Source organism: Primulina tabacum, chromosome 8 (assembly GCF_025594145.1).
Source record: "Primulina tabacum isolate GXHZ01 chromosome 8, ASM2559414v2, whole genome shotgun sequence".
NCBI lineage: Eukaryota > Viridiplantae > Streptophyta > Magnoliopsida > Lamiales > Gesneriaceae > Primulina > Primulina tabacum.
This window is the reverse complement of record NC_134557.1, coordinates 4278165-4302871: the sequence shown is the minus strand read 5'-3', so window position 1 is coordinate 4302871 and position 24707 is coordinate 4278165. Positions and strand designations below refer to the sequence as shown.

The following is a 24707-nucleotide window of genomic DNA, read 5'->3' as shown; positions in this document are numbered from 1 at the left end:
CTCATACTTTGTTGTAAATCTTCAATCTTAATTCTCAACTTCTCAAGAAAAATCGAGTTTTCTATTTGGTTGAAGATTTAACAGTGACAAGATTCGGGAAAATTTGCTATAACGTAACTTATCGACCGAATGGCCGGTTCGCGCACGTGGTTCAGTTGTTTGTGTTGTCCTTGTTTAGTTCGAGTTTGGAGTAGTATACAAATCAGTGAAATCACATACGCAAAGAAGGCCATCCATTGTGGCATTCTCGATGTTGCTTGTGGGATTCATTCATAAGATCAACTGATGTGAATGTCTACCGAGTGATAAATTAAAGTTCTTTTTTTTTTTTTTCCCACCAAATCCTTTGTCATTCTGTGAACAAAACATACAAATTAAATGGAGAGTTTTCGTAACGATCGATCGTTTATTTTATTTTATTTTTAGTGGCAAAAAAACATATAAGCTTCCACATCGAAGTTATCAACTGAGGCCACACTGCAAAATTGTCTCTTCTTGGAAAAAGAAAGTGGGCAGATTTCAATATTAGTTGACCCTAAATGTGCATGGGTACTTTATTTACCGAAAAAGCTACGAATTTTGTCGCCAAAACTGAAGAACGATAATTCGATTGCTAACCCATAAAGTACTCCCACGTTGTATTGATATCTTGTCCCTCGTCGGGTGCCCTTCCCCAACAAACCATCGAACTACGCGCATCGCAGGACAACTTTTTACCAAAACCAGTCTCATTCATAAATGCCATCTTTCCTAGTCCATTTGCCATTTTTGTGTAATTCCTTCATAGTTTGTATCGAGCTTAGTATAATTCTCCAATCTATTAAATTAATTAAATCAAGAAAAAAGTTTGAATTTTTTTTATAAAAAATTGGTTTTGGTCATGTATATCTAAATTTGTACGGTTTTAGTTTTTTATATTATCAAATTTTAGTTTTAGTCATATATTATGTAATTCAATTTAATAAATCACTATATTTCCCTCCCCAAAAATCTGTTAAATTGAAGTAGGTAAAAATATTTAATTTCGACGTTTGCTACTTGCTGTATGAGTTGTTAAAGGTCACCCACGATTCGAGAAGGTGTAGTATTTAATGCAAATGCCAATGTCTATCAGGGGAAAAAAAGTTCAAAGACGACAAATTTGTCGTAATTTTGGAAAGTTGAAAAATAATTTTTTTTTCCTCTCTCAAATCAGATTTTTTTATATTTATAATAAACCTTAAAGAAAATGTGGATACGGAAGTAGGTGGAATCATTCATTAAATTGAATTATTAACCGTAAAACAAGTGATATCCCTATAAGAAACCGGGTATTTTCTCCTTTTTTCGGGCAGTCATCACAGCCCGGGTTCTCATCCGAATACCAGGGTGATCGACTACCCGAGATACCTCGAGAATTGAACCACACTCGAGTATGATTGATACAGACAGTCTAATCTGTCAGAACAACTTGGGCTTGGAGTGTCCTATAAGTCATCAGAAGCTATAGGTATGGGCAGCCAACTTGCCATACTTAGTAAGTGGCACGGGAATCGAAGTACCTTCCCCATTTTTACTATAAATAGCAGGTATTAATGTCATTAAACGATCCGAAAATCTTGGAACTCAAAACATTACACATATTTTCTCTCAGATATTGCTTGTATTCATCTTCAACCTGCTGACTTTAGCATCGGAGTGGCTACGCCGGACACCCCTCCGGCGCCCATTCACGAGTTCCTTTCATTGTTTGCAGGTGTTAATCTCAGCCATTATCTTCACTCAAATTCTCCAACACTATAAATTATTGATTTGGTCCGTTGGAGCTCCTAACCCGGCTCACCCATCTCAGCGAGATCACATCATTGGCGCCTTCTGTGGGAAATACTTGAGTCCAAGATGTTGATATGGCTCGTACGAGAAGAACCAACCAAGATAATTCTCGGGCCCAGGAAGATGGAGGGCAGACCTCAACACAAGTTGGTGTTAATAACACCGGGCCAAATCTCATTACCATGACCCCGGAAGAATTGAAAAAGATGATATCCGATGCAGTGAAGCAAGCTATGGCCATGAAAGAAGTTTCTCAGCATGTTACACCGCCCGAAAATAGACAAGAGCGTGAGCAGGAGCAAGAGCAGGAGTTGGGGGAGGAGGAGGAGAGACAGGAGGTTGAGGAGTTCAGTGCCGGGTCCAAATCTCCAACCGTGGCGGAAGAGTTGCTGGAGCTGAGGCAGAAGATGAAGGTCCTGGAAGGACAATTGGAGAACCGGAGCACTTCCCGGGCAATCACTAGAGGATACCCATTTGCTGACATTATTGTCCGGGAACACCTGCCTGGAAATTTTAAGTCTGCCAAAATAAAAGACTATGATGGCAACGCAGACCCTGAGGAACACTTGGCCAGTTTTAAGTCTGCCTCGACCATTTCCAAGTCCCGGGACATGTTCCCCGGCCCAAGGCTCCGTATCTTGGTTCTTAAAAGCCCAGGGCACTACACCCTGGCTCGGGGCACCACACCTCGACCATTCCCAAGTCCCGGGACATGTTCCCCGGTCCAAGGCTCCGTACCTTGGTTCTTAAAAGCCCAGGACTCTACACCCTGGCTCGGAGCACCGCACCTAGATCAATCTAAATCCCGAAATATGCTCTCTTGCCCGACTTTTCTACTTGGAACACACGCCAAGGTTTTATATCAGGGTTTCAGGTTACTTACATCGGGGTTACTCGTGGAATATAAGGCATTTTATTCATTACAGGGATCAATATCCCGGATACTTATTTAAAGCTACCGGTTAATTTGAAACACTTAGAAAATTTTCTGGATATGATTGCAGAGAAGAAGGAAAAATGAAATTTTCATTAATAAAAGCCCGAGGGCCGAAAAGTTACAAGACAGGAAAAGACAAAAGAAAAATACAAATCCTAGTCTATGTCTATGTGTTCAGGCCCGGGCTGCTCTTCTTGGGTCGCCTCCTTCTCCTCCTCACCATCCTTGGGAAGGGATGCAATGGCCATACCAAAATCAGGAAAATTTTCCTTATCATAGGGCAGGAGCCCGGCTTTCTCAAATTGTTCCCGGCATTTTTCAAAACTGGTCTGAAAAAGAGGGTAGACCTTGTCCACCACGACCTTCTTGAACTCAGGAGATTGGAGGAAGGGAGCCTGCCATTTGTCCTTATTGTATTCAGCCCGGGCCAAGGCACTCTCAGCTCTCTCAACCCGATGCATTTGCAACTCTGCCTGTTCAAAAACGGCACAGAGACTCGATTCCGAGACAGACAGAGAGCCCTGCAGACGTTCCTCTCGGACAAGGCCTTCAGTAATATCCTCTAGGGCCTTGTCCAGGGCTGAACGCAGCTTAGCCACTTCTTCCTCATGGGTGGCTCGAACCCGGGTTAGCTCCTCTTGCAGCCTCTCCTGAGAAGCTGTTTAAAAATCTTCATCCCCCGTGCCGAAGGCCCCTCCTCAAGGATGTTTATTCGAGGAGGTTGCTCGAGGAGAGGAGGTTGTTGATTGGCCTGCTGCTCGAGCTCGAGGAGGGGAGGCTGTTGGTCAGATTGTTGGAGGGAAGGGGTGTTTGACCGGGTCACAAGAGAGGAGCTTTGACCTACTTCCCGGCTGTCCTCGGCCAAAGTATGCTCCGGGCTTGTGATAGCCTTTCGCTTCCTCTGGGTCAGAGGGACGTGGTCTTCAGGGTCTTCCTGGGATGAATCCCGGGTCACCCCTTCTTGCTGGGCCTTCGCCCGGTTCAACTCAGCTTGCCGGGCTGCCTGCTCCCCGGCCTGTTTCTTTTCTAGAGCAGCTTTCCAGGCTGCAAACTTTTTCTCTTTGGCTGCCTTTTCAGCTGCCCATTTCTTCGCAAAGGCCTCCTGCATTCTCGAGATATCTACACAAATATGGAAAAGAAACGTCAGTACAAATTGCAAAGTATGTATAAAAGTAAAATTGATAGACATCTGAAAAAAGTATACCAGGCTGAGCACCCGAGCCAGCAACCTCGTCAATCACCATGTTCAAAGGGTCCCCAACCCGGGTACTCAACCCATAAGCTTCCAGATTCTCATTTGAAATGAGAACAGAGAAGGAATACTTCTGGCCCTCCACCAGGTTTTGACTCACGAGGAAGGGCTCTTCGAGTTTGTAGGCTTGGGGAAGAGAGGGTTGTGTGGGAAGGGAAGAAAGGAACCCGGTTAGACAAGGGAGAGGATCGGGAAGTTGAATAAAAAAGTATTTTCCTTTCCACTCTTTCTATGAGAAAGGGATGTCATCAAGGAATCGGGCATTTTGCCGGGCAGTCAGGGAAAATGCATTATCCCCGAGCCGGCAAGAAAAGTAATAATGGAGAATGAGGGGGCTGATAAGAAGATTATTCATTTTAAACAAAACATAGGCCGAGGCCATGATACGGAAGGAGTTAGGATGGAATTGATTGACAGGCACGCCAAAAAACTCGGCGACTTGAACATAAAAAAGAGGGAGGGGGAAACGAAGATCATTTCTGAGTTGGTCTCGGAAAAAGGTATTATAGCCTGGGGGAGGGCTGTTTGCCCTATTTGAAGCCCCGGGAATTAGAATGGAATAGGAAGAAGGAATAGACCCCAAAGTTCGGAGTTCCTCGATCGCCCCCGAGCGCAAAGAGCTGCTCATTGAGGAAAACCAAGGAACTCCCGGAGCCTCAGAAGAAGGATGGTCAGGATCCCGAGCTTTACCCTTGCCCTTATCATGTTTTGGAGCTCGGGAGGTACCTGAGGAAGAAGGTTTTGAAGAAGAGGGTTTGGATTGAAGAATTCTTGATTTTTGAGAAGTCTGAGAAAGGAGGCGACGGCGAGGGGGAGATGAGGATGAGTTGGAGCGCAGCGCGGTGGACTCATCACTGGGAGAGCCTCGCGCATTGGCTCCAGAAGTAGAGGAAGTAGAATTAGACATGGTTAGGAGAGAGACTTACGATTTTTTAAAGAAAAGATGGGTGGTTGCAGCGGCGGAGATTCACCGAAGACGGAGGGGCTTGCGCGGAAGAGCTTCGAGGAAAAATTTTGCAAAAGCTTGCCGAGGTTTTTAATTTGCAAGTGTGTTTTCCAAAATAGGAGGCCTAGTATATATAGGCGATGGGGGAAGATCTCAGCCGTTGATTTAGGCACACGTGGACGACCAGGATGCGCCTCGTAAATTGTACCAGGCATACGAAAGGACATATACGGTTATCGAGGCGTCAGTCTTATCCACCTCGGAATATGAAACATCTTTTGGCGGGAATTTAATGCTGATTCATGACCTCATTATAACACCACATCAATATCCCGGGAGATTTGAGGCCCCGGCATCTTATTTTATATCTCGGGAGATTTGAGGCCCCGACATCTTATTTTATATCCCGGGAGATTTGAGGCCCCAGCACTTTATTTTAAGCATGGGGGATATTAAGTACTGGCATTTCAGTTCGTCATTTATCAGTTATTGACAACTAAGTCTTATGTCAGTTATTTTGTTCAGTTCATGATATACATATCAACTGATGAAATTAAATTCGTATAGCAGAGTAAAAAACAAAGATAAACGAGATAAAGCATTTTATTTATTTTTGTGGATTACATCGAAATACTCCTCCTCTACAAATAGCATCCACATGGTCATCCACTTTTTTATTTTGCCAGTGGACGTCTTGAGAAAATTATCGGAGTCAGTGATGTTCATCAGAATCTTCCTCTCCTTGTAAAGCATCAGCTGGTAGACGTAGTCGTCTTCAAAGAGATTGACTGTCTCGGCAACGTGCAGGCGTTCCCGATATTTCTCCAGCTTTGCCACCAGTCGAGGAGTGGTAGCTTCTCCACATTCGTAGAGAAACTGCAATCCTTGCAGCTCCTCCCAGTAGCGAAGGATCTTTTGGAAGACTTCATCTTCCATTTCAGTTTTTCGCTTTTCAAAAGCTGCGTTCATGAACTCCTCCGCCATATCAGGAGTCTTCGAGCTACTTGAACCTGCCATTATACTTCTCGGATAATAATTTGCTAATATGATTGAAGAACAAGTGAGTTACTATATATAATAGCAGGAATCAATCTCCGCCGTTTATCTTAATCAAAATCGGACGAACGAGACGAATTTAGGAAATTGCGCAGACAGGTAAAAGGGCGCGTACGGATATCGAGGGAACATGCTCATTATTGCCTCGAAATATGAAAGGATTTTCGGCGGTGTAAATGCTAAATCACGCATCATTATGACACCTTTTGGACTGATCGAGGATACTAAACGACAAGAATTGCAGAGCCCGGGAGGGAGGAGGCCCCGGCATCTTACTCAGAGCCCGGGTTGTATTAGATCCCGGTATCCCATTTCATCTGTGAAATATTTGAAGACCTGATGCTCTTATTCACTTTGAGTTATATTTCAAAGCAAAGTTACAAGTATGACTGATCGGGACAACGAGCCAAGCTCTAGCCCGACTATTTTAGGGATGGGTGGTGATACCCCTATAAGAAACCGAGTATTTTCTCCTCTTCCCGGGCAGTCATCACAGCCCGGGTTCTCATCCGAATACCCGGGTGATCGACTACCCGGGATACCTCGAGAATTGAAACACACTCGAGTATGATTGATACAGGCAGTCTAATCTGTCAGAACAACTTGGGCTTGGAAGTGTCCTAGAAGTCATCAGAAGCTATAAGTATGGGATAGCCGACTTGCCATACTTAGTAGGTGGCACGGGAATCGAGGTACCTTCCCCATTTTTTTACTATAAATAGCAGGTATTAATGTCATTAAACGATCCGGAAATCTTGGAACTCAAAACATTACACATATTTTCTCTCAGATATTGCTTGTATTCATCTTCAACCTGCTGACTTTAGCATCGGAGTGGCTACGCCGGACACCCCTCCGGCGCCTATTCACGAGTTCCTTTCATTGTTTGCAGGTGTTAATCCCAGCCATTATCTTCAATCAAATTCCCCAACACTATAAATTATTGATTTGGTCCGTTGGAGCTCCTAACCCGGCTCACCCATCTCAGCGAGATCACATCAACAAGAAAATGGGTGACATCCGACCGAGTCTTCCATCATACGATCAGAGCAGTTAAGAACAACTAGTATCTAACCCGTGCGATGCACGAGATGATATTATTAAAAATTAGTGAAAAAAAATATATATTTAAATTGAAAAAAATAATATAATTATAACATTTTATTTGCAGATGTTGCGGCCAGGAGTGGCAACACCTAGGGCAACATCTAAAGGATTCACATGTAGTCTGCGATTTTCTGTCCATAATGCAGTCAAGGAGGTTTGATTTTCTTCATCAGTGGATTTCTCCTCAGCATCAGACTCTTCATCGCTTAGAGACACATTGTAGCCTTTGTTTTTTCGCAATATGTTAGCACATTCATTGGCATAGTGTCCAAAGCCTTTACACTCTCTACACTGCACCGAAACATACCTTTTTGAATTGTATTGTCTCTTGCCTTCATTCCTTGGTTGAAATTGTTGTTTGGCAGGGTACTTTTGTGATCTTTCAGGTGCAGGAAGGCTTGAAAATTTGGATGGTTGTGCATCCTTTTTCTTATCTCTGATTCTTTTCAAGTAATCACCAAATTTCTTTGTGATAAAGGAGATAGAATCCTCGCAGAGATCAGAATCAATTACTTCTTGAGATATTTGAAGGAGTTCATTGTAGGAGTCATTTGAGGCTTGGAATACAATTTTCTTCCCTTTATCCTTCTTCTGCATGTCCAGATTCATCTCAAAAGTGCGTAGTGAACTGATAAGATCTTCCCATGCCATCTGAGAAATGTCCTTAGCCTCATCTATTGCACAAATTTTTATGTTGAATCTTTCGGGCAGAGAGCGGAGGACCTTGCTAACTAGACACTCATTGGAGATGGAGTCTCCAATACTGAATGCCTCGTTAGCAATTTCCCGAAGACGACGATCGTAATCGAGTATGTTCTCAGATTCTTCCTTCCTCATCATCTCGAATTTGGAAGTGAGCATCCTCAGCCTGGTTCGTCGAACACTCTCAGAACCTTCACAGTGTCTTTGGAGAGTATCCCATGCACTTTTAGCCGAAGTACAGTTTGTGATTAAACTGAACATGTTCATGTCAACCGAAATAAATATAGCATTTAAGGCCTTTGAGTTGTAGTTCGAATTTTGCACTTCATCAACAGTCCAGTTTGTTTCAGGTTTTGGCAGGTTGTCACCCTCTTGATCTATCATGACTGGTGGAGTTCATCCATTGATGACACGCTGCCATGCCAGTTCATATATGGATTTTATGTAGTATCTTATTTTGACCTTCCATAGGCTGTAGTTGGTACCATCTAGGACTGGTGGTCGAAGTGCTGCGCTTGCAAATGAAGTGTCCATTTGATTAATTCACTGTCAAACAAAACGAGAACCAGAATCAGCACTTAATATATCAAGAGTAGGCTCTGATACCACTTGTAAGAATTATTTTGTCCGACAGATGCTCAAGATAATAACAATATCAAAATAGGATGTAAAATAGTAAATTTGTGTTTTGTCAAAATTAAGTGTTGTGCCAGGTGTTACAACATTTCGGACAACATGCATCGGAATATTATATTTTGTGACACAAATTCACTTAACATAAAGAAATGGACGAGATTAAATTTACACAAGTATAAATACTTGTGCGGTGCTTTATGGCAAAAATTAATCACTAGAAAATCAAATCGATTACAAAAACCTATCACTAGTGACTCTCACTAAAATCAATTTACTCAACAAGTTGAGAAAACAAATGCCTTCTAAAACAAATAACCAGAATAAAACTAAACAAGAAAGCAAAACGTGTTGCTAAAAGGAGATCCACGAGAAAACAGTCTTCGGCCAACTTCTTCACAGATGTTCTCAACATTCACGACAACACCCTATCACGGCTCTTCAACACAGCAACGGCTTATTGAATTTGTTTCTCATTTATATATTTAGATATATATATTGGTACGAAAAAGTATGTGTGTAAGTAAATATTAATTATATAATAAAAATTATAAATTTGATTTTTTTTTAAAATAATTTGAATTATTTTGTTATTTATCTTCGTTGAATCTCTTGTGATATAAAACAAATAAATAATTAAGAAGTTATAAAACTTACTTTCAAATTGTTTCTCAATTAAAATTCATGTTATTGATTTTATGTTATATAATGAATTATAATGAACATAATATATGGAACAAAATGAAATGAAACAAATTTTAAAAATATATTTATATCCAAACACCACATAGAAGATATAACAACCTAAAAATCAACCAAATTATGAATTTTATCAAAGAATGAATCACAATTTATATAAGTGAAATATACTAAAGATAAATACTTATTTGTTTCATATATCTTTTTGTGATATTATAATTTATTACGTAATTAGAAACTGCATTAAAAATGTATTACAAAATTGCATTAAAATCGTAAAATAAAATGCAGAGATAAAATTAAAAGCATAAAATATTTAAAGGTAGAATAAATATGGATTATTTGAGAAAAATAATATAAAAGTTGTATTTTATTCTTGAAGTAATATAAATTACTACCATCAATGTATATTGTAGTAATAATTCATTAGCATTTTGTAATATTTATATTTGTACGATTTTAGTTTTTTATATTATCAAATTTTTGTTTTAATCATATATTATGGAATTCAATTTATATAAATCACTATATTTCCCTCCCCAAAAATCTGTTAAATTGAAGTAGGTAAAAATATTTAATTTCGACGTTTGCTACTTGCTGTTTGAGTTGTTAAAGGTCACCCTCGATTCGAGAAGGTGTAGTATTTAATGCAAATGCCAATGTCTATCAGGGGAAAACAAATTCAAAGACGACAAATTTGTCGTAATTTTGGAAAGTTGAAAAATAAATTTTTCCCCCACTCAAATCAGATTTTTTATATTTATAATAAACCTTAAAGAAAATGTGGATACGGAAGTAGGTGGAATCATTCATTAAATTGAATTATTAACGCGTAAAACAAGCAAATGGGTGACATCCGACCGAGTCTTCCATCATACGATCAGAGCAGTTAAGAACAATGGCTCTCCAACAAATGCATGCATGAACATAATGCATTGGCTTAACTGTAATAATTTTTTGCGGCCAAAGCTGGGCAGAATTGAAGGGGCGCAAAGTTTATGATTCGTATAAACTTGTTAATACAAATAAACTCTGAAGCCAATAGGGGTTTAGCATTATTGACTGAGGCCCTCTGCATAGGTGAGTAATAAATGCAGCCAATAAAAGTCTTGGTCCTACGGAGGGAATTGAACACCTATTACTTGGGAACTAAATAAAAAATATTAGAATTTCCTTCCAGATCGAGTAGGTCTTTTGTGAAACGGTCTCACGAATCTTTATCTGTGAAACGGATCAATCATACCGATATTCATAATAAAAAGTAATGCTTTTTATGGATGACCCAAATAAGAGATCCTTTCACAAAATACGACCTGTAAGACCGTCTCACACAAGTTTTTGTCTTCCTTAGATTAACAATCATACCGAACACAAAAAAAAAAAAAAAAAAAACTCCTACAGAAGTGATTTTTTTTTTTCAATTTTAAGAAAGGTTTTAACCGCTCCAGCACCTTATTGAAGTCCTTGTATCTTATAGAAGCGATTTTTTCAACCGGTGGTACAAGTTTAAGAACCGCTTCTATTGTTCATTTTAGGTGCGGTTTGATAATGGCGCGTACCCGTCACATATATTTACAACAGTTTCAAACCATATTTACAATGAGATAGGACGGGACGAGGGCAAAGTATCTTACCATCCCCGCCCCAATCCATATTTTTTCTAATTGGAGATTCTCATTTAATTCTTGCGGAGATTAAATTCTCATCAGGTCTTCAAATATTGACGTTTTCAAATTCACTTAAAGAATGATGATAAAATAATCCAATTACATATATAAATACTAATATTTATTAATCAATACAAACTTTTGTAATTCATAGATTTAATAAACAAAAAAGATGAAATCACGAAATTATAATGAGATGACGAGTTAGATCATGAACGAGATTTGAATGATAAGAATTCGAGTTTTTATTTTTTGTTAATTATTAGAAGAAAAAAGCTATTATTATCAGTAGTAATAATGATATTATTGTAGTAGACGTCGGTGCGGGTTTGAAAATGAGAAGTTGCCAAACTGATTTAACTAGATGAAGTCCTATTTTTGCCAATTAAAAACAAAACTAAGTTTATTCTAATATTTCTCTAAAACGTCATCATATGAAATATTCCCACCCGAATTTAAATATATGCTATGATTTATCAACTACATTTTATGTATTACCAACATAATAATTCAATAATTATACTTACACCGCGTGACTTACAGTAAGTACTCCATTAGATATGAATGAATTGCTGATACAATATTATCGGTACGGTATTGTGTTGGCTGTGCATTTATAACCTTTTTTTTTAAGAAAAAAATATTTAAAATCCACGAGTCAGGTGGTTATTAGATACCGAGGATAGCACCTTTTTTGTATTTATATTACGTGCAATGCTCTTCCCGTAGAGATCGTGTTTGGGGAAGGAAAAATGGCTTCAAAACCAGGAATTCTCACAGAATGGCCATGGACATGGCTTGGCAACTTCAAGGTTTTGTATTTTCTTTCTTTCGTGTATCAACTTCTACTTCTGCTCTCTTTTCTTCATTTTTGGATGTCATGAAACATATCTAGCGAGATGAAACAATATAATTTCTTTTTTGTTGAAGTGAATAAGTGACGCTTTATGATTAATTGTAAGCATGCATCTGTGAACGCGGGTGTCACTGATGAAAAGGACGAGTATTTTCCACTCAGAGGAAGATTAACAAAAAAAAGCCAAATTTGAACTCGGCACATCTTATCAATTCAAGATTTCAATCTAACGAAGCATTAATTTTGTTCATTTCGGATGTTGTAGTATGTGGTATTGGCTCCCTGGGTGGTACATTCAACATACTCGTACCTAGTGAAGGATGAAACTCAGAGGGATCTATCCAATTTCCTCATATTCCCGCTGTTGCTGTCAAGAATCCTGCACAACCAGATATGGATTTCGGTGTCTCGCTATCGGACCGCCAAAGGGAACAACAGAATCGTCGATAAGAGCATTGAATTCGAGCAAGTAGACAGAGAAAAAAACTGGTATGATTCAGACTAAAATTAATCTAAACTTTCCCTCGTCATCTCTGCTAACGATTTTCTTGCAGGGATGATCAAATTATATTCAACGGTCTTTTATTCTATCTAGCATCCAAGTATCTCAAGAATGGAAGCCATCTGCCCTTATGGGGTATAGGTGGGGTTATATGGACGATTCTACTTCATACAGGTCCAGTGGAGTTCCTCTACTACTGGCTGCACAGGGCGCTACACCACCATTTTCTTTACTCACGCTACCATTCCCACCACCACTCCTCTATTGTCACCGAACCCATCACATGTAAGAATTTTACTCCAGAGCAAATGTAGGTTGGGTAAATTGTCATGGGATTACTGAGGTGTATATTTTTTCTGTTGTGGCAGCCGTAATTCATCCATTCGCGGAGCATATAGCATACTTTGCGCTATTTTCAATTCCGATGCTTTCAACCGTGTTCCTGAAAAACGCATCCGTCGCATCAATTGCTGTTTATCTTATTTACATTGATCTCATGAACAACATGGGTCACTGTAACTTTGAACTCATTCCAAAATGGCTTTTCTCCATGTTTCCCCCTCTCAAGTACCTCATGTACACTCCCTCGTAAGTATCTGAACCTTTGACTCGTTACGAGGTTGTCTTTTATGATGTTATAAAGATCTGGTGAAGATCAAATTCAAATTTCTTTCGGATCCCATTTTATGAAATATGAATAACTGGCTAACTCAACATCTGCATTCTTTTCTGTATATCTTTTGTATAGATGGGGGTACCACAGAAATAAAACTCAACAGAACATTTTATTAGTTTCTTTCATATTCTTGGAAGAAAACTACCCAGTTTAACTCCTGACCATTTATGACTGTAATATGAAGCTTCAAACAGGAACCTAGGGTGTAAGAAATGGTACTATAGTACACGAACACGATTAGTGCCACCCATTCTGGAAGTGGCTCCAAGCTTAGTTCTTTCAGACCTGCCCAACATGTAACAATCAGTACTTACAGCAGCTATATTAAACAAACTAATTCTTTTGCGGAACAAGTAGGTCTGGTCTAATTGTGAATCTGAGTGAATGGGCCGTCCCTATTTGGAGGTAAAAGAGTCATTTGATTTGGGACTATTTGTTTTCGAGCCCCATAATTTTTTTTAAAAATTATTATATAGTAGTGTAAAATGATTTAATATAAATTTATTATTCTTGAATATTTTTTCATTTCCATCACAAAAATTTATTTTTCATGTACCCAGTATAAACTTTTTATAATTCATGGGACTCTAGATAAATTTATTTACAATTTTTTTTTTTGTTTTTAGGTCTCGTTTGATAATTTTTTCACAATATAAATTTATTGTTCCCTAGGCCACGTGAACAAAAACAAACCTTTTCATTCCATAAATTTATTACCAAGTAGTGTAATTAGACCAATATAAAAATATATTATCTAACTAATAGAGGTTTTGTAGCGAATTAATCGAAGAAAATAGATGAATATTTTCTAACGGCTCACATTGCTTATAAGTTCTTGTTGGTTATTATTGGTCTTCTGGTTATTTATTGTAGCAAGTGCAAAACGAAGTTTTTCAAATTTAAATTCATCAAAACTTCTCTATCCATTCAACCATGTTGCAATAGAATATTGAATGAATTGGTATCTTTTAGAAGATGTGCATGAAATCTTATATAAGAGTGTCTAACAGCATATTTGGTGATACAGGTACCACTCGCTGCACCACACCCAATTTCGAACCAATTACTCACTTTTCATGCCATTTTACGATTACTTGTATGGTACCATGGACAAATCGTCGGATTCGTTGTATGAAAATTCACTTGTTCGGATGGAGGAAGCACCTGATGTGGTTCATCTGAGTCATCTAACAACTCCAGAATCTATATATCATCTCCGTGTAGGTTTTGCACACTTGGCTTCTGAACCTCACAAATCCAAATGGTACTTATGGCTGATGTGGCCTCTCACAATATGGTCAATGATGGTCACTTGGATCTGCGGACGCACATTTACTGCTGAGAGAAATGTCTTCAAACACCTAAAACTGCAAACATGGGCAATTCCTAAATATAAAATTCAGGTATACATTTATTGATTACAAGTATGACAAATGTTGACCCAAACATTTAAGTATTTTTTATAACAAGCTCATCAGCTTCACTTCCTTGCAGTACTACATGCAATGGCAAAGAGAATCGATTAATAATATGATTGAGGCTGCTATACTTGCAGCTTCGGACAAGGGGGCTAAGGTTTTGAGCCTCGGCTTGCTAAATCAGGCAAGTAAAAGTGATACATTCCAGTTGTTTTTCATTTTCAGATGAAAGAAGATTTTCTTTCACGTTGCCATTGAATGAGTGATTAATTGTTTTGGTTTATTCATGAAAATGCAGGAGGAGGGGCTCAACAACAGCGGTGAACTTTTCTTAAGAAAGCACCCTCAGCTAAAAGTGAAGGTGGTGGATGGAAGTAGTTTGGCAGTTGCTGTTGTGTTGAATAGCATTCCTAAAGGAACATCTCAGGTTGTCCTTCGAGGCAAGCTGTCGAAGATTGCTTGTTCCATTGCCCTTGCCTTGTGCCAGGGTGGTGTACAGGTACGTTTGACAACAGCAACGTCAAAGACACTAGTTTATATATTCTTCGACAATTTAATTCGGCTTTTGAAGAATTATAAGATGTCATCCGGGAAAAAAGTTGTCACATCTCAGCTTGAGCTGTCAAAACGGGTCAGCATTTGGGCAGGTTAGGATATTACTAACCTACCTCGCCTATATGGCGCAGCGTGGCGGGCCAATCTGCCAACTTTTAATTATATTTAGCGGGTTGGTCTCAATCCGCCACAACCCGGGGCGAGCCAACCTTGCAGACCTGATCCATTTTGACAACTCTAATCTTAGCTCTACTTGCATGCCACACGCCGACTATAAATCTCAGTTCAGTGCTAGACAATATCAGAAAATTGATTGCTTGCCTGTAAAAAAGCATGGACATAGACAGCAAAACTCGCCCAGGATTGATAGCACTGTCCAGTACTTGTTTTGCTCAATTCTGGTTTTCATACTTTTGATAGGTATATACAATGAGAGAGGATGAACATAAAAAGCTGAAAGCAATGCTTAGTAATGAGGCTGGAAATAATTTGATACTCTCACAATACGGCACTCCAAAGGTTAGCTTTCTACTTTCTTTTTCACTTCAGTTTCTTGTTTTCTAAGATACATTTCCTAACAGGCAGGCTGCATGAGTTACTCTTACACATTTCGTCAAAACCGTTAAAAATCTTTCACAACTAAATACAATATAAAGTTACTTAGACCATTCAAACAACTCCAGTAGAATTCCAAACAATTGGTGACATAATTCCATTAGCTGAATAATGATGATCATAATGGATACGTTGTGCAGATATGGTTAGTTGGAGATGGACTAACTGAAGATGAACAAAAGAAGGCTCCAAAAGGAACTTTCTTCATTCCGTTCTCAAAGTTCCCTCCAAAGAAAGAGCGAAAAGACTGCTTATACAATTCCACTCCAGCAATGTTGGCTCCCAAGCATCTTGAAAATGTCGACTCTTGTGAGGTTAGGAATGCAAGCTCTATTGGTTTCAATGACACTTCCTCGATGAAAAAATAAATAAAGAAGAAAGAGAGATAACATATAAAATCTTAAAATTTTACATATATAGCTCCTAAATTGCTTTAAAAACTTCTTCTCCTTCTCAATTTTCTCTTAAAAGTTGACAAAGCCAAATAATACCAAGAGATGTTAAATTCTCATTAGTCAATTCCCAAATCCATTGCACTCTTCTTGTCCTTTCTCAAATGGAACACTTGGAAGTTGGAAGTTGATAGAACATCAAGAACTGTAAAATTCTCATTAGTCACTACCAAGATTCTCTGCACTCTTCTATTCTACTTTTTCTAAATTCAACTGTTAAGTTCCTAACTCTTCAAAATTACAGAACTGGTTACCAAGAAGAGTGATGAGTGCATGGCGTATAGCAGGAATACTTCATGCTATGGAGGAATGGAACGTGCACGAGTGTGGAAACATGATGTTCAGCATTGAGAAAATCTGGAAAGCCAGTCTCGAGCATGGATTCCGTCCCTTGACAATGTCCGCGGATCCAAAGCCCATTTAGCTTACAATAGCAAAACAAATATGATATACCTGGAATCTACTAGTCTCAGCGAACAGTCATTTAGTGCACTGCAGTACTTTTACAGTCATTTTTACAGGAACTTATGGATTTTCCGATTAAAAACATATTGTTTCTTTATGCACTAGTGATGAACATCGATCGCCATTGTTGCATTACTAAAGCGCTATTGAGTACTTCACTTTATTATTAAGAAATGGGCATTTGAAGTTCATTATGTTCTTTTCTGGATCAAAATATTTCTTATGAAACGTATGCAAAATTCATGGATTAACTAAATATATGGATCCGTTTTCGTTAGATGATTCTAGCTTTACTAATACATGTTTGACAATTATCTATGACCAACAAATGAGCCGGAAACTGACAGCCGAGTCTTGACTGTGGCCGATGTCAGATCGAAATCCCGAACGCAAAAGCAAGATACACCGACGAGGGTATTTGCAAAATAACTTTGGTCAATTATTTATTTAAGAAAACGAAATACACCAGGACGAGGGTATTTGCAAAATAACTTTGGTCAATTATTTATTTAAGAAAACGACATCATGTTTATTACACTTGAGGATATCATTTTTTTAAATAAATAGTTGACGGCTAAAAAAAAAATATCTCGGGATTGGATTGGGGTGGGTGACGGTAACACACCTTGCCCTCTCAAATTTTTCATGTACAGAATTTATATATATATATAAAATTAAATAAAACTAGTAACCTTAAAATTCCCTACATAAATCTCTTATCAAGTTTGGAAAATTAAATTCGGTTGATTAATTTTTATATATTATAATTTAACTAGTTAAACATATTTTATTATTTGAAAGTATGAAATATCTTATTCTATGAAAAAAAATATGATCGATAATTATTTTCATCCATTGTTATAATCAAATGTCCATTTGGGAAAAATAATTATAAAATTTTATAAATTGGACTTCTAGAAAGAAAGCTGTATAATAATTTCTTAGAAAAAAATATCTCGTGGGATTTTTGTTTGTAAATATTAATAAATAATTTATTAAGATTTATTATGTTCTCTATAATTTATTATATTTGTATGATCTCATTATAAATAAAAGACTTAAAATTCTTTATGTCAACTTTTCCCACCATTTCCTCAGTTTCTCTCACATTTTCTTCAACCTCTTTCAATCATGTTAATTTCTCTGTTTTGCAGTTGACGATTGCAGAAGCCCAAATTAAAATTCTATTTTTTTAAAAAAATTCTCAGCGTGTTTGTAGGTTTTGAGTCACATATTTTTTGTTTTCTGTTCATTTTCAGCAAAAAGGGTTGGAAGTCGCATGAATTATGTTATTATTGGGTAGAAATTGACTCTGTTTGCAAATTTTGGTGCATCATTTTTTTTCTCCTGTTTTCCATTTATTTTCCCCGATGAGATGGCTGTGTTTTTTACATATTTACTTTTATTTAATTAGTTTATTTTGTTTTCCATTTTTTGTAGATTTTTTTTTACCAAAATGGGATAAGGAGATGGAATTGCACGAAACAATACAGGTTAAGCGTGTATCAGTGATAGTAATATTGAGATAAGTGATTTATTGAGAAGTTTTCGTACGTCAAGCTGCTGATGTTGAGTCGTTTGGTCTGGTTAGCTGTAAAAGAGTGACATTATATTTCAACGAGTAATGTTATCTCTGTTGATAACAAGGTCGGTGACTGTGAAGTTATCTCTGTTGATGACATTCTAAATAGGTGCATTCTGAGCTGTTCCAAGTATAAGAAAATAAATTGCGTCTGGATTAACAACATAACTTTTAGTTTAGTGATAAACATTTGTTTAGATCTAACAAAAAATTGGCCGAGAGATCGAGAATGGTTACAGAAATAGGATCGAGAACGGTCGTTCTTGGATCTTCTCAGAGCCTCCATTGTTGAAAGGATCAATGATCCTGTTCCTCGAAGAGGGTGCTCAAGCACATTAAGCATGAATTTTCAAAATTTTCAATGCATTTGTCAATTTATTTTTATTTTTTATTTTATTTTCCGCTTTCATATATCTTGGTGGCTTATTAATCATCAATTTGCAAATGGGCAAAAAGTATCCCTGTCACTCAATATTTTCCAAAATGTGATCAAATATCATTCTAACTACTTAAAGTGATGTAAACTTCAGATTCAACACGTAGAATCTGACTAAATTTTTGTTTTATGTTAATTAATTATACGAATCCTCTTGAAAATCAATTTTCAAATAATATTTTGTGTAGTCAGTAAATTAAGTGCAATGAAGAACACATGCTAATAATTTTGTAAGTGCAGTGGGTAACAATAATATTTAATCCAAGAGATAAATAATAACTCGTTGGATGGGTCGACATTGACTTGATTGGGTTTGTGATCCGCAAATTAGATGACCAAAATTTGGCAGGCATGTCACATGCTTGCTGGTGGCGTGATGGACTCAAATGTTCCTGCCATGTCAATTGTCATTGAAATGAGACGACGGAGGCCTAACACGAAATGGGATTGAAAATAAATGCTTTAATGGCCTTTGTAAGAGACTTGAGTTGACGAAGCAGGTAAGCGTTTGATGAAGAATTAAAAGTTCGGTTTCCCTAACAACATTTTTTAGGCAAGTCTGGCGTGCTGAGTTTATCTAGTATGATATACCTGACTAACGTGGTTTGAAAGTTATTGCGTTAGTCTGAAGGTCTACCTAGTGCGCACCGGAAGATAGCAGCATCCGCAAGTTCCATCGACATCAAAATAAAAATAAAAAAATGTTTTACAGGTCACGATAGGTTAGAGGTCATATTAACTATATTATTATATTCTTCCTCTATTGTTTTTATTAAAATTCAAAGTATCAAATTATTTCTTTCTGGTATTGGTAGTAAATAAGCCATCCTGCATAAATTTTATGTCCACACGAAAATAGGTCTCCAACAACCTCACACGCATGAATATATTAGGAATTTACGTGAAATGCTTTGATCCATTCCCAAATCTGTAATTAAAGTTTAAAACTATTTGTTATATCACAGAATATAGTGTTTGGGGCAGAAGTACTACTCGCCAAAAATCACGCGAGACATGCATAATCTTCTTTGGTTAAATCTTAATTTCAGATACTATAAGTCCGATCAACCTATGAAATCACGTGTTTCTTTTTCTTTGTGTATATATATCAACCAGCACTAGATATAATCAATGACATATTAATTTTGGCTGTTAGAGCTAAATATTCTTAAAATATCCTTAATATCATCTCTTAAAACACGCTGATATCAAAACCAGGCACCTAATCTTGTCGTTCTAGAAAAGGAAAGTATTTCAATAATGCATGTCATTGAAACCATGAAAAGCCAATTTGATTTAATATTTCACATGCAAAGCACTGATTATTTGAAGGAGAAATATAGCAATAAAGCGAGTGGCGGGACGTATTTGGCAGGTACTCCAAGTTATCCAATTGCGGCACTTATCCAACCGTTCATCAATTTCCTTGGAAATATATTCAATGGTTTTTTGTTATTGTTTCTTCCTCTATATATGACGTGAAATGGGAGAAATAAAGTGAGCTTAGGCAGCAAAAAACAATGGCTACAACACCAGGGTTTCTTACTGACTGGCCATGGAAGAACCTTGGAAGTTTTAAGGTACTCAGATTTCTCTCTTATCCTGCAGGTCTAAATATTGTTTTTAAAATTATTTGCCTCCAAAAGTAATAAAAATTTATATGAGAGAAGCATTTTTTTTTGGCAAATAAAGAACAGAGCCCTGAGAATGAACACAAACATTCAAGAAAGAGAGAAAAGCAATAGCAAATGTGGGAAAACAAGCTTGGAAAATAAATAATTCGACATTGAATTACATCAAAGCCATAACGTACATAATTTTGTTGTTTTGTAGTATATGATATTGGCTCCATGGGGAATGCAAAGTATTTACTCAGTAGCAACAAAAGGGAAAAATGAATGGGACTACACCAACTTAATAGTGATCCCATTGCTGGTGTGGAGGGCCTTTCATAATCAATTATGGATCTCATTTTCTCGCCACAGAACTGCCAAAGGCAACAACCGCATCCTTGACAGGAGCATTGAATTTGAGCAGGTGGATAGGGAAACGAACTGGTATATTATTCTCACCACTGGACTTCTTCTTCCCTTTTTCTTTAGCACTTTCTTTTTATTTTTATTCATTCTGACTTTTTAACTCAAAAGACAACATGATCTTTACACATGCTTGTTAAAATAAAATATAAAAAAAATCACATTTTGACAAAATCCAGATTCGAACCAAGTGTTTTTGCACAACATGCACAACACTTTACTGTTACGCTATATCATGTTTGATTGAATATTTACTTAAATCATTATATACATATTATATCTGGGTCGAATATTTCATATTTGGGAAGAGTTTTCTTATTTAGGTCGAACTTTTCACATTTGGATCGAGCATAGGTCGACTTTTCTATATTTGGGTCAAGTTTTTCATATTTGGATCAATTTTTTCACGAATAAATTATGGTTAGAATAAACATATCAATTTATATTAGTTTTTTTTTTAATTTGCGTTATTTAACGATCCATTTTTTAGCCAAACAAAGAATAATGATAAATAATTAAAAATATATTTTTTGAATTTTTTATTAACTTAATTTAAAATAAAAATATATATTTTGTTTACTGTTTTTTTTCATGTTTTAAAATAAAATTTGAATACAATGTAAGCTAAAAAAGAAGAGGGTTTTTATTTAAATTTAAAAAACAAAAGGTTGCATTTGATCATTTATTTTTCATAAGAGGTTTTATGTTTTTTAGTTTTCATAGGAGTGATAAATTATATTATCCCATATTTTCGTCTTAGGTCGGGTCAAATCCCGGGCCATCGTATGAATATGATGTTTACCTTTGTTTTTTTAGTGCATAAATCAAACAAATATTACATTTTAGCCTCTTGCCAGTAAAGAATTGTGTTTATCCGTCCGAACACACTTGTATTTCTTTATATTTCTACAGAAATAATTTTACCTCACATATAAAAAAAATGACAGAGAAATTGGTAGAACAACAAATTTTGGTGTAAAAGACCATTTTTCCATATATATATATATTTTTTTTAAAAAAAAAACAGACGAAAAGGAAGAAATAGAAGAAAGGGGGTGGTAAAAAAAAATAGTCGAAACTAAGACACCAAAATCTCGATTGCTAAACGACTAAGTATAGAAATATATATGACTAATCTCAATATTTTTCTGGTTGATTCTGCAGGGATGATCAGATTCTGCTAACTGGAATTTTGTTTTACGTTGCCAACTATATATTGCCAAATGGTTCTTTCTTGCCTATTTGGAAAATCGAAGGCATAATTATCACTATCCTTCTTCACACTGGCCCGGTGGAATACATTTACTACTGGTTGCATAGAGCTTTGCACCACCATTACCTCTACTCAAGATACCACTCCCACCACCATTCCTCCATCGTGACCGAACCCATTACGTGTACAAACAAGTCCTAAGTGTGTGTGTGTGTGTGCGCGCGCGCTTTGTATCAGTTAGTGTCCTGATATCGGTTATTGTTGCAGCTGTTACACATCCTTTTGCTGAGCACTTGGCGTATTTTTGTCTCTTTGCAATTCCCGTTTTTGGACCGATATTCACCGGGACGGCATCCTTAGCATCTATTGTGGGATATATTACCTATATTGATCTCATGAATAATATGGGGCATTGCAACTTTGAATTCATTCCGAAATGGGTCTTTTCCATTTGCCCTCCTCTCAAATACATGATGTATACACCTTCGTAAGTACACTCCCAAATTAAATATGTCCATGGGTTGGAATGAGTTTTCACATGTTTACTCTTGGACTTATGACCCAAAGGATTATAAAAGGATTTGATGAAACTAAAGGACTCAAATCATGCCAAATCAATGGCAAAAAGTTTGCATTGTGATCAAGTGTAATTTTTCAGAATAAATAACTTGTTTCATTCCAAGGTAGCATGGTTTGTGCCCTTTAGTGCTCTTGTTCTTATGGTAAATGTGAGTTCTAGTTAATGAATATGCAGATTATAAGCGAGATGTTTTTACTTAATTATTCATCCATGTATTATATAAACAGGTTTCACTCTTTGCATCACACGCATTTTCGTACCAACTATTCATTGTTCATGCCATTCTACGACTATATACATGGCACCATGGATAAATCCAGTGATGCAGTATATGAGACGTCGCTCATGAGGCAGGAAGACAACCCAGAGGTGGTGCATTTAACACATCTAACCACACCAGAATCCATATTTCATCTCCAAATTGGATTTGCCTCCGTTGCTTCAAGGCCTCAAAATTCCAAATGGTACATATGGTTCATAAGACCTCTAACAACATGGCCGATGATGCTCAACTTCATATTTGGGCGTACTTTTGTCGTCGAGAGAAATAACTTCGAGAAACTCAAGCTGCAGACGTGGGTTATTCCAAGATTCAGCATACAGGTAGAAAAGATCGAAAAGCAATAAGGTTTCTTGGATTTAGGAATTGTTCTAATTTATATTTTCTCGATTTTGTGGATTTGAATTGTTTTAATTTATATTTTCTCGATTTTATTAGTATTCCATCAAATGGCAAGGACAAGTTATCAACAATTTAGTCGAGGAAGCCATACAAGAAGCAGAAGGTAGAGGCGCCAAGATTTTAAGTCTAGGCCTGCGGAACCAGGCAAGCATATTGCAATATTTAATTTTTATTTGTTTCATGCATTAAAGTCTTTATTCCATAACTATTGTTTGGATTTCGTTATTTGCCGTGCCTTCATGTTTTTTTAGAGTTGGGAACTTAACAGAAGTGGCGCTTTATACATCAAAATGAATCCAAAGTTAAATATCAAAGTAGTAGATGGAAGTAGCTTGGCTGTTGCTATAGTTATCAACAGCATTCCTAAAGGCACCACTGAGGTTTTATTCAGAGGCAGCCTATCTAAAACTGCATATGCAATCGTTTCTGCTCTGTGCCAAAAGGGTATTCAGGTCTTTAAAATCTTGAATTCTTGAACCCTTAACATTTTGTCTTTTCTCTATTCTCTTGGAATTCTATACAATTTTCTTTAAACAACTTAAGCTGTATCTCAGGTATCTGCGTTTTATGAATTCGAAAGACTTAAATTGTCTTTCAGATCTCAGAGTGAAATAGCACTCTCAAAATCCTACACTGAACGGGTAAAAATATTGTAAAAGTAACAGTAAATCTTGGTAGAGTTTGTTAATAACGCAACTTTAGAATGATTGCTGTGGTTTCTTTGTGCGTAGGTTTGGATAGTTGGAGATGGACTATCCAAAGAAGAACAACTCAAGGCACCAAAGGGTACATTGTTCATTCCATACTCTCAATTTCCTCCGAAGAAAGCGCGCAAAGACGCCTTCTACTGTCACACTCCGGCATTGCTGGCTCCTCCCGCACTCGAGAATCTGCACTCCTGCGAGGTTAGAATATTTTTTACCAAAATATACACTCACTTATTCTGCATGACTATTAACTCAAGAATTATATTATTTAAAAAAAGCAGTCCACCAGTTAACTGTTTGATCAACAGCTACGATAATCTTGACCATTGTGATCTGATAAACTAAAATACAGTAAAACGAGCTAAAATGTCATCAATGCTGGTCCTAGGCTCTTTCGGGTTGGTCAAGTTCGAGCCTGCTCACTTGGCGCATTTGTGGTACATGTGTGTTTGGTTTACTTATTTTGAAAAATTATTATTGATTGGTACCCCTTGATTTCCCCAGAACTGGTTACCAAGAAGAGTTATGAGCGCTTGGCGTGTGGCTGGAATATTGCATGGCTTAGAAGGATACAATGTGCTCGAATGCGGGGAGACCATGTTCGACGTTAACAAAATTTGGGATGATGCACTCAAACATGGATTTCGCCTTCTACAATTTGCAACTAACTAATGATTCGTGTCTGCATCTGGCCTCAACCTACGCTCTCGTATAAAGAGTAGTAAGCAATGCTTATTGTTACATGATTTTAGGAATTCCATTACTATATTGATTATGCTATGTTGTATTGATACATTTCCAATTAGCATGTATTGCATGACGGGTGATAAGCTTAAATTGTTGTGTATCGCTCGAAGGATTTGTAGTACAACGACAACCATTTTTCATATAAATCAAATCTAAATTGAACCATAACACAGTTAATAAACTTCTATGTGCATGTTTCTCTGTGAATCAAAATTTCCAATTTTCTTGTCCAGACAAAGAAACATTTGGCGAATCCGAATTTTTATTATCTTCCATTCGTAAGCTCATCGCATAAAAATTCCAAAGTTAAATGTGTTTGATTTGGTGTTGATTTTGGATAAGTAACCTCCCGGAAAGTTTCTTATGTGAGTGAG

General features: G+C 37.1%; 2 protein-coding genes across 3 annotated transcripts; both read left to right on the top strand.

The window, feature by feature from the left end:
- The first annotated feature begins 11470 nt into the window (after positions 1 to 11470).
- On the top strand, positions 11471 to 16539 carry LOC142553136 (very-long-chain aldehyde decarbonylase CER1-like). Its single transcript, XM_075663155.1, has 10 exons — positions 11471 to 11623; positions 11933 to 12156; positions 12222 to 12454; positions 12538 to 12757; positions 13873 to 14248; positions 14340 to 14447; positions 14562 to 14762; positions 15239 to 15337; positions 15574 to 15747; positions 16130 to 16539. Exons 1-10 carry the CDS (start codon positions 11564 to 11566, stop codon positions 16307 to 16309), a joined length of 1875 nt encoding a protein of 624 aa, XP_075519270.1. The 5' UTR covers positions 11471 to 11563; the 3' UTR covers positions 16310 to 16539.
- Positions 16540 to 19706: 3167 nt separating this feature from the next.
- On the top strand, positions 19707 to 24435 carry LOC142553135 (very-long-chain aldehyde decarbonylase CER1-like). 2 transcript variants are annotated; one of them, XM_075663153.1, is made up of 10 exons: positions 19707 to 19948; positions 20202 to 20425; positions 21569 to 21801; positions 21885 to 22104; positions 22425 to 22800; positions 22916 to 23023; positions 23131 to 23331; positions 23434 to 23520; positions 23611 to 23784; positions 24091 to 24435. In XM_075663153.1, the coding sequence occupies exons 1-10, from the start codon at positions 19889 to 19891 to the stop codon at positions 24256 to 24258; spliced, it is 1851 nt and encodes a 616-aa protein (XP_075519268.1). In that variant the 5' UTR covers positions 19707 to 19888; the 3' UTR covers positions 24259 to 24435. The 2 variants fall into 2 exon arrangements, with proteins under 2 accessions (XP_075519268.1, XP_075519269.1); XM_075663154.1 differs by lacking the exons at positions 23131 to 23331; positions 23434 to 23520.
- The last annotated feature ends 272 nt before the right edge of the window (positions 24436 to 24707 follow it).

What these genes read in the sequence shown, in the direction of transcription:
- LOC142553135 (XM_075663153.1), top strand. Translation starts at nt 19,889, where the DNA reads ATGGCTACAACACCAGGGTTTCTTACTGACTGGCCATGGAAGAACCTT. An exon ending in GTGGATAGGGAAACGAACTG is followed by an intron (nt 20,426 to 21,568) that starts GTATATTATTCT and finishes TTGATTCTGCAG; the next exon opens with GGATGATCAGATTCTGCTAA. An exon ending in AGAATCTGCACTCCTGCGAG is followed by an intron (nt 23,785 to 24,090) that starts GTTAGAATATTT and finishes TGATTTCCCCAG; the next exon opens with AACTGGTTACCAAGAAGAGT.
- LOC142553136 (XM_075663155.1), top strand. Translation starts at nt 11,564, where the DNA reads ATGGCTTCAAAACCAGGAATTCTCACAGAATGGCCATGGACATGGCTT. An exon ending in GCCTCGGCTTGCTAAATCAG is followed by an intron (nt 14,448 to 14,561) that starts GCAAGTAAAAGT and finishes ATGAAAATGCAG; the next exon opens with GAGGAGGGGCTCAACAACAG. An exon ending in TGTGCCAGGGTGGTGTACAG is followed by an intron (nt 14,763 to 15,238) that starts GTACGTTTGACA and finishes TACTTTTGATAG; the next exon opens with GTATATACAATGAGAGAGGA.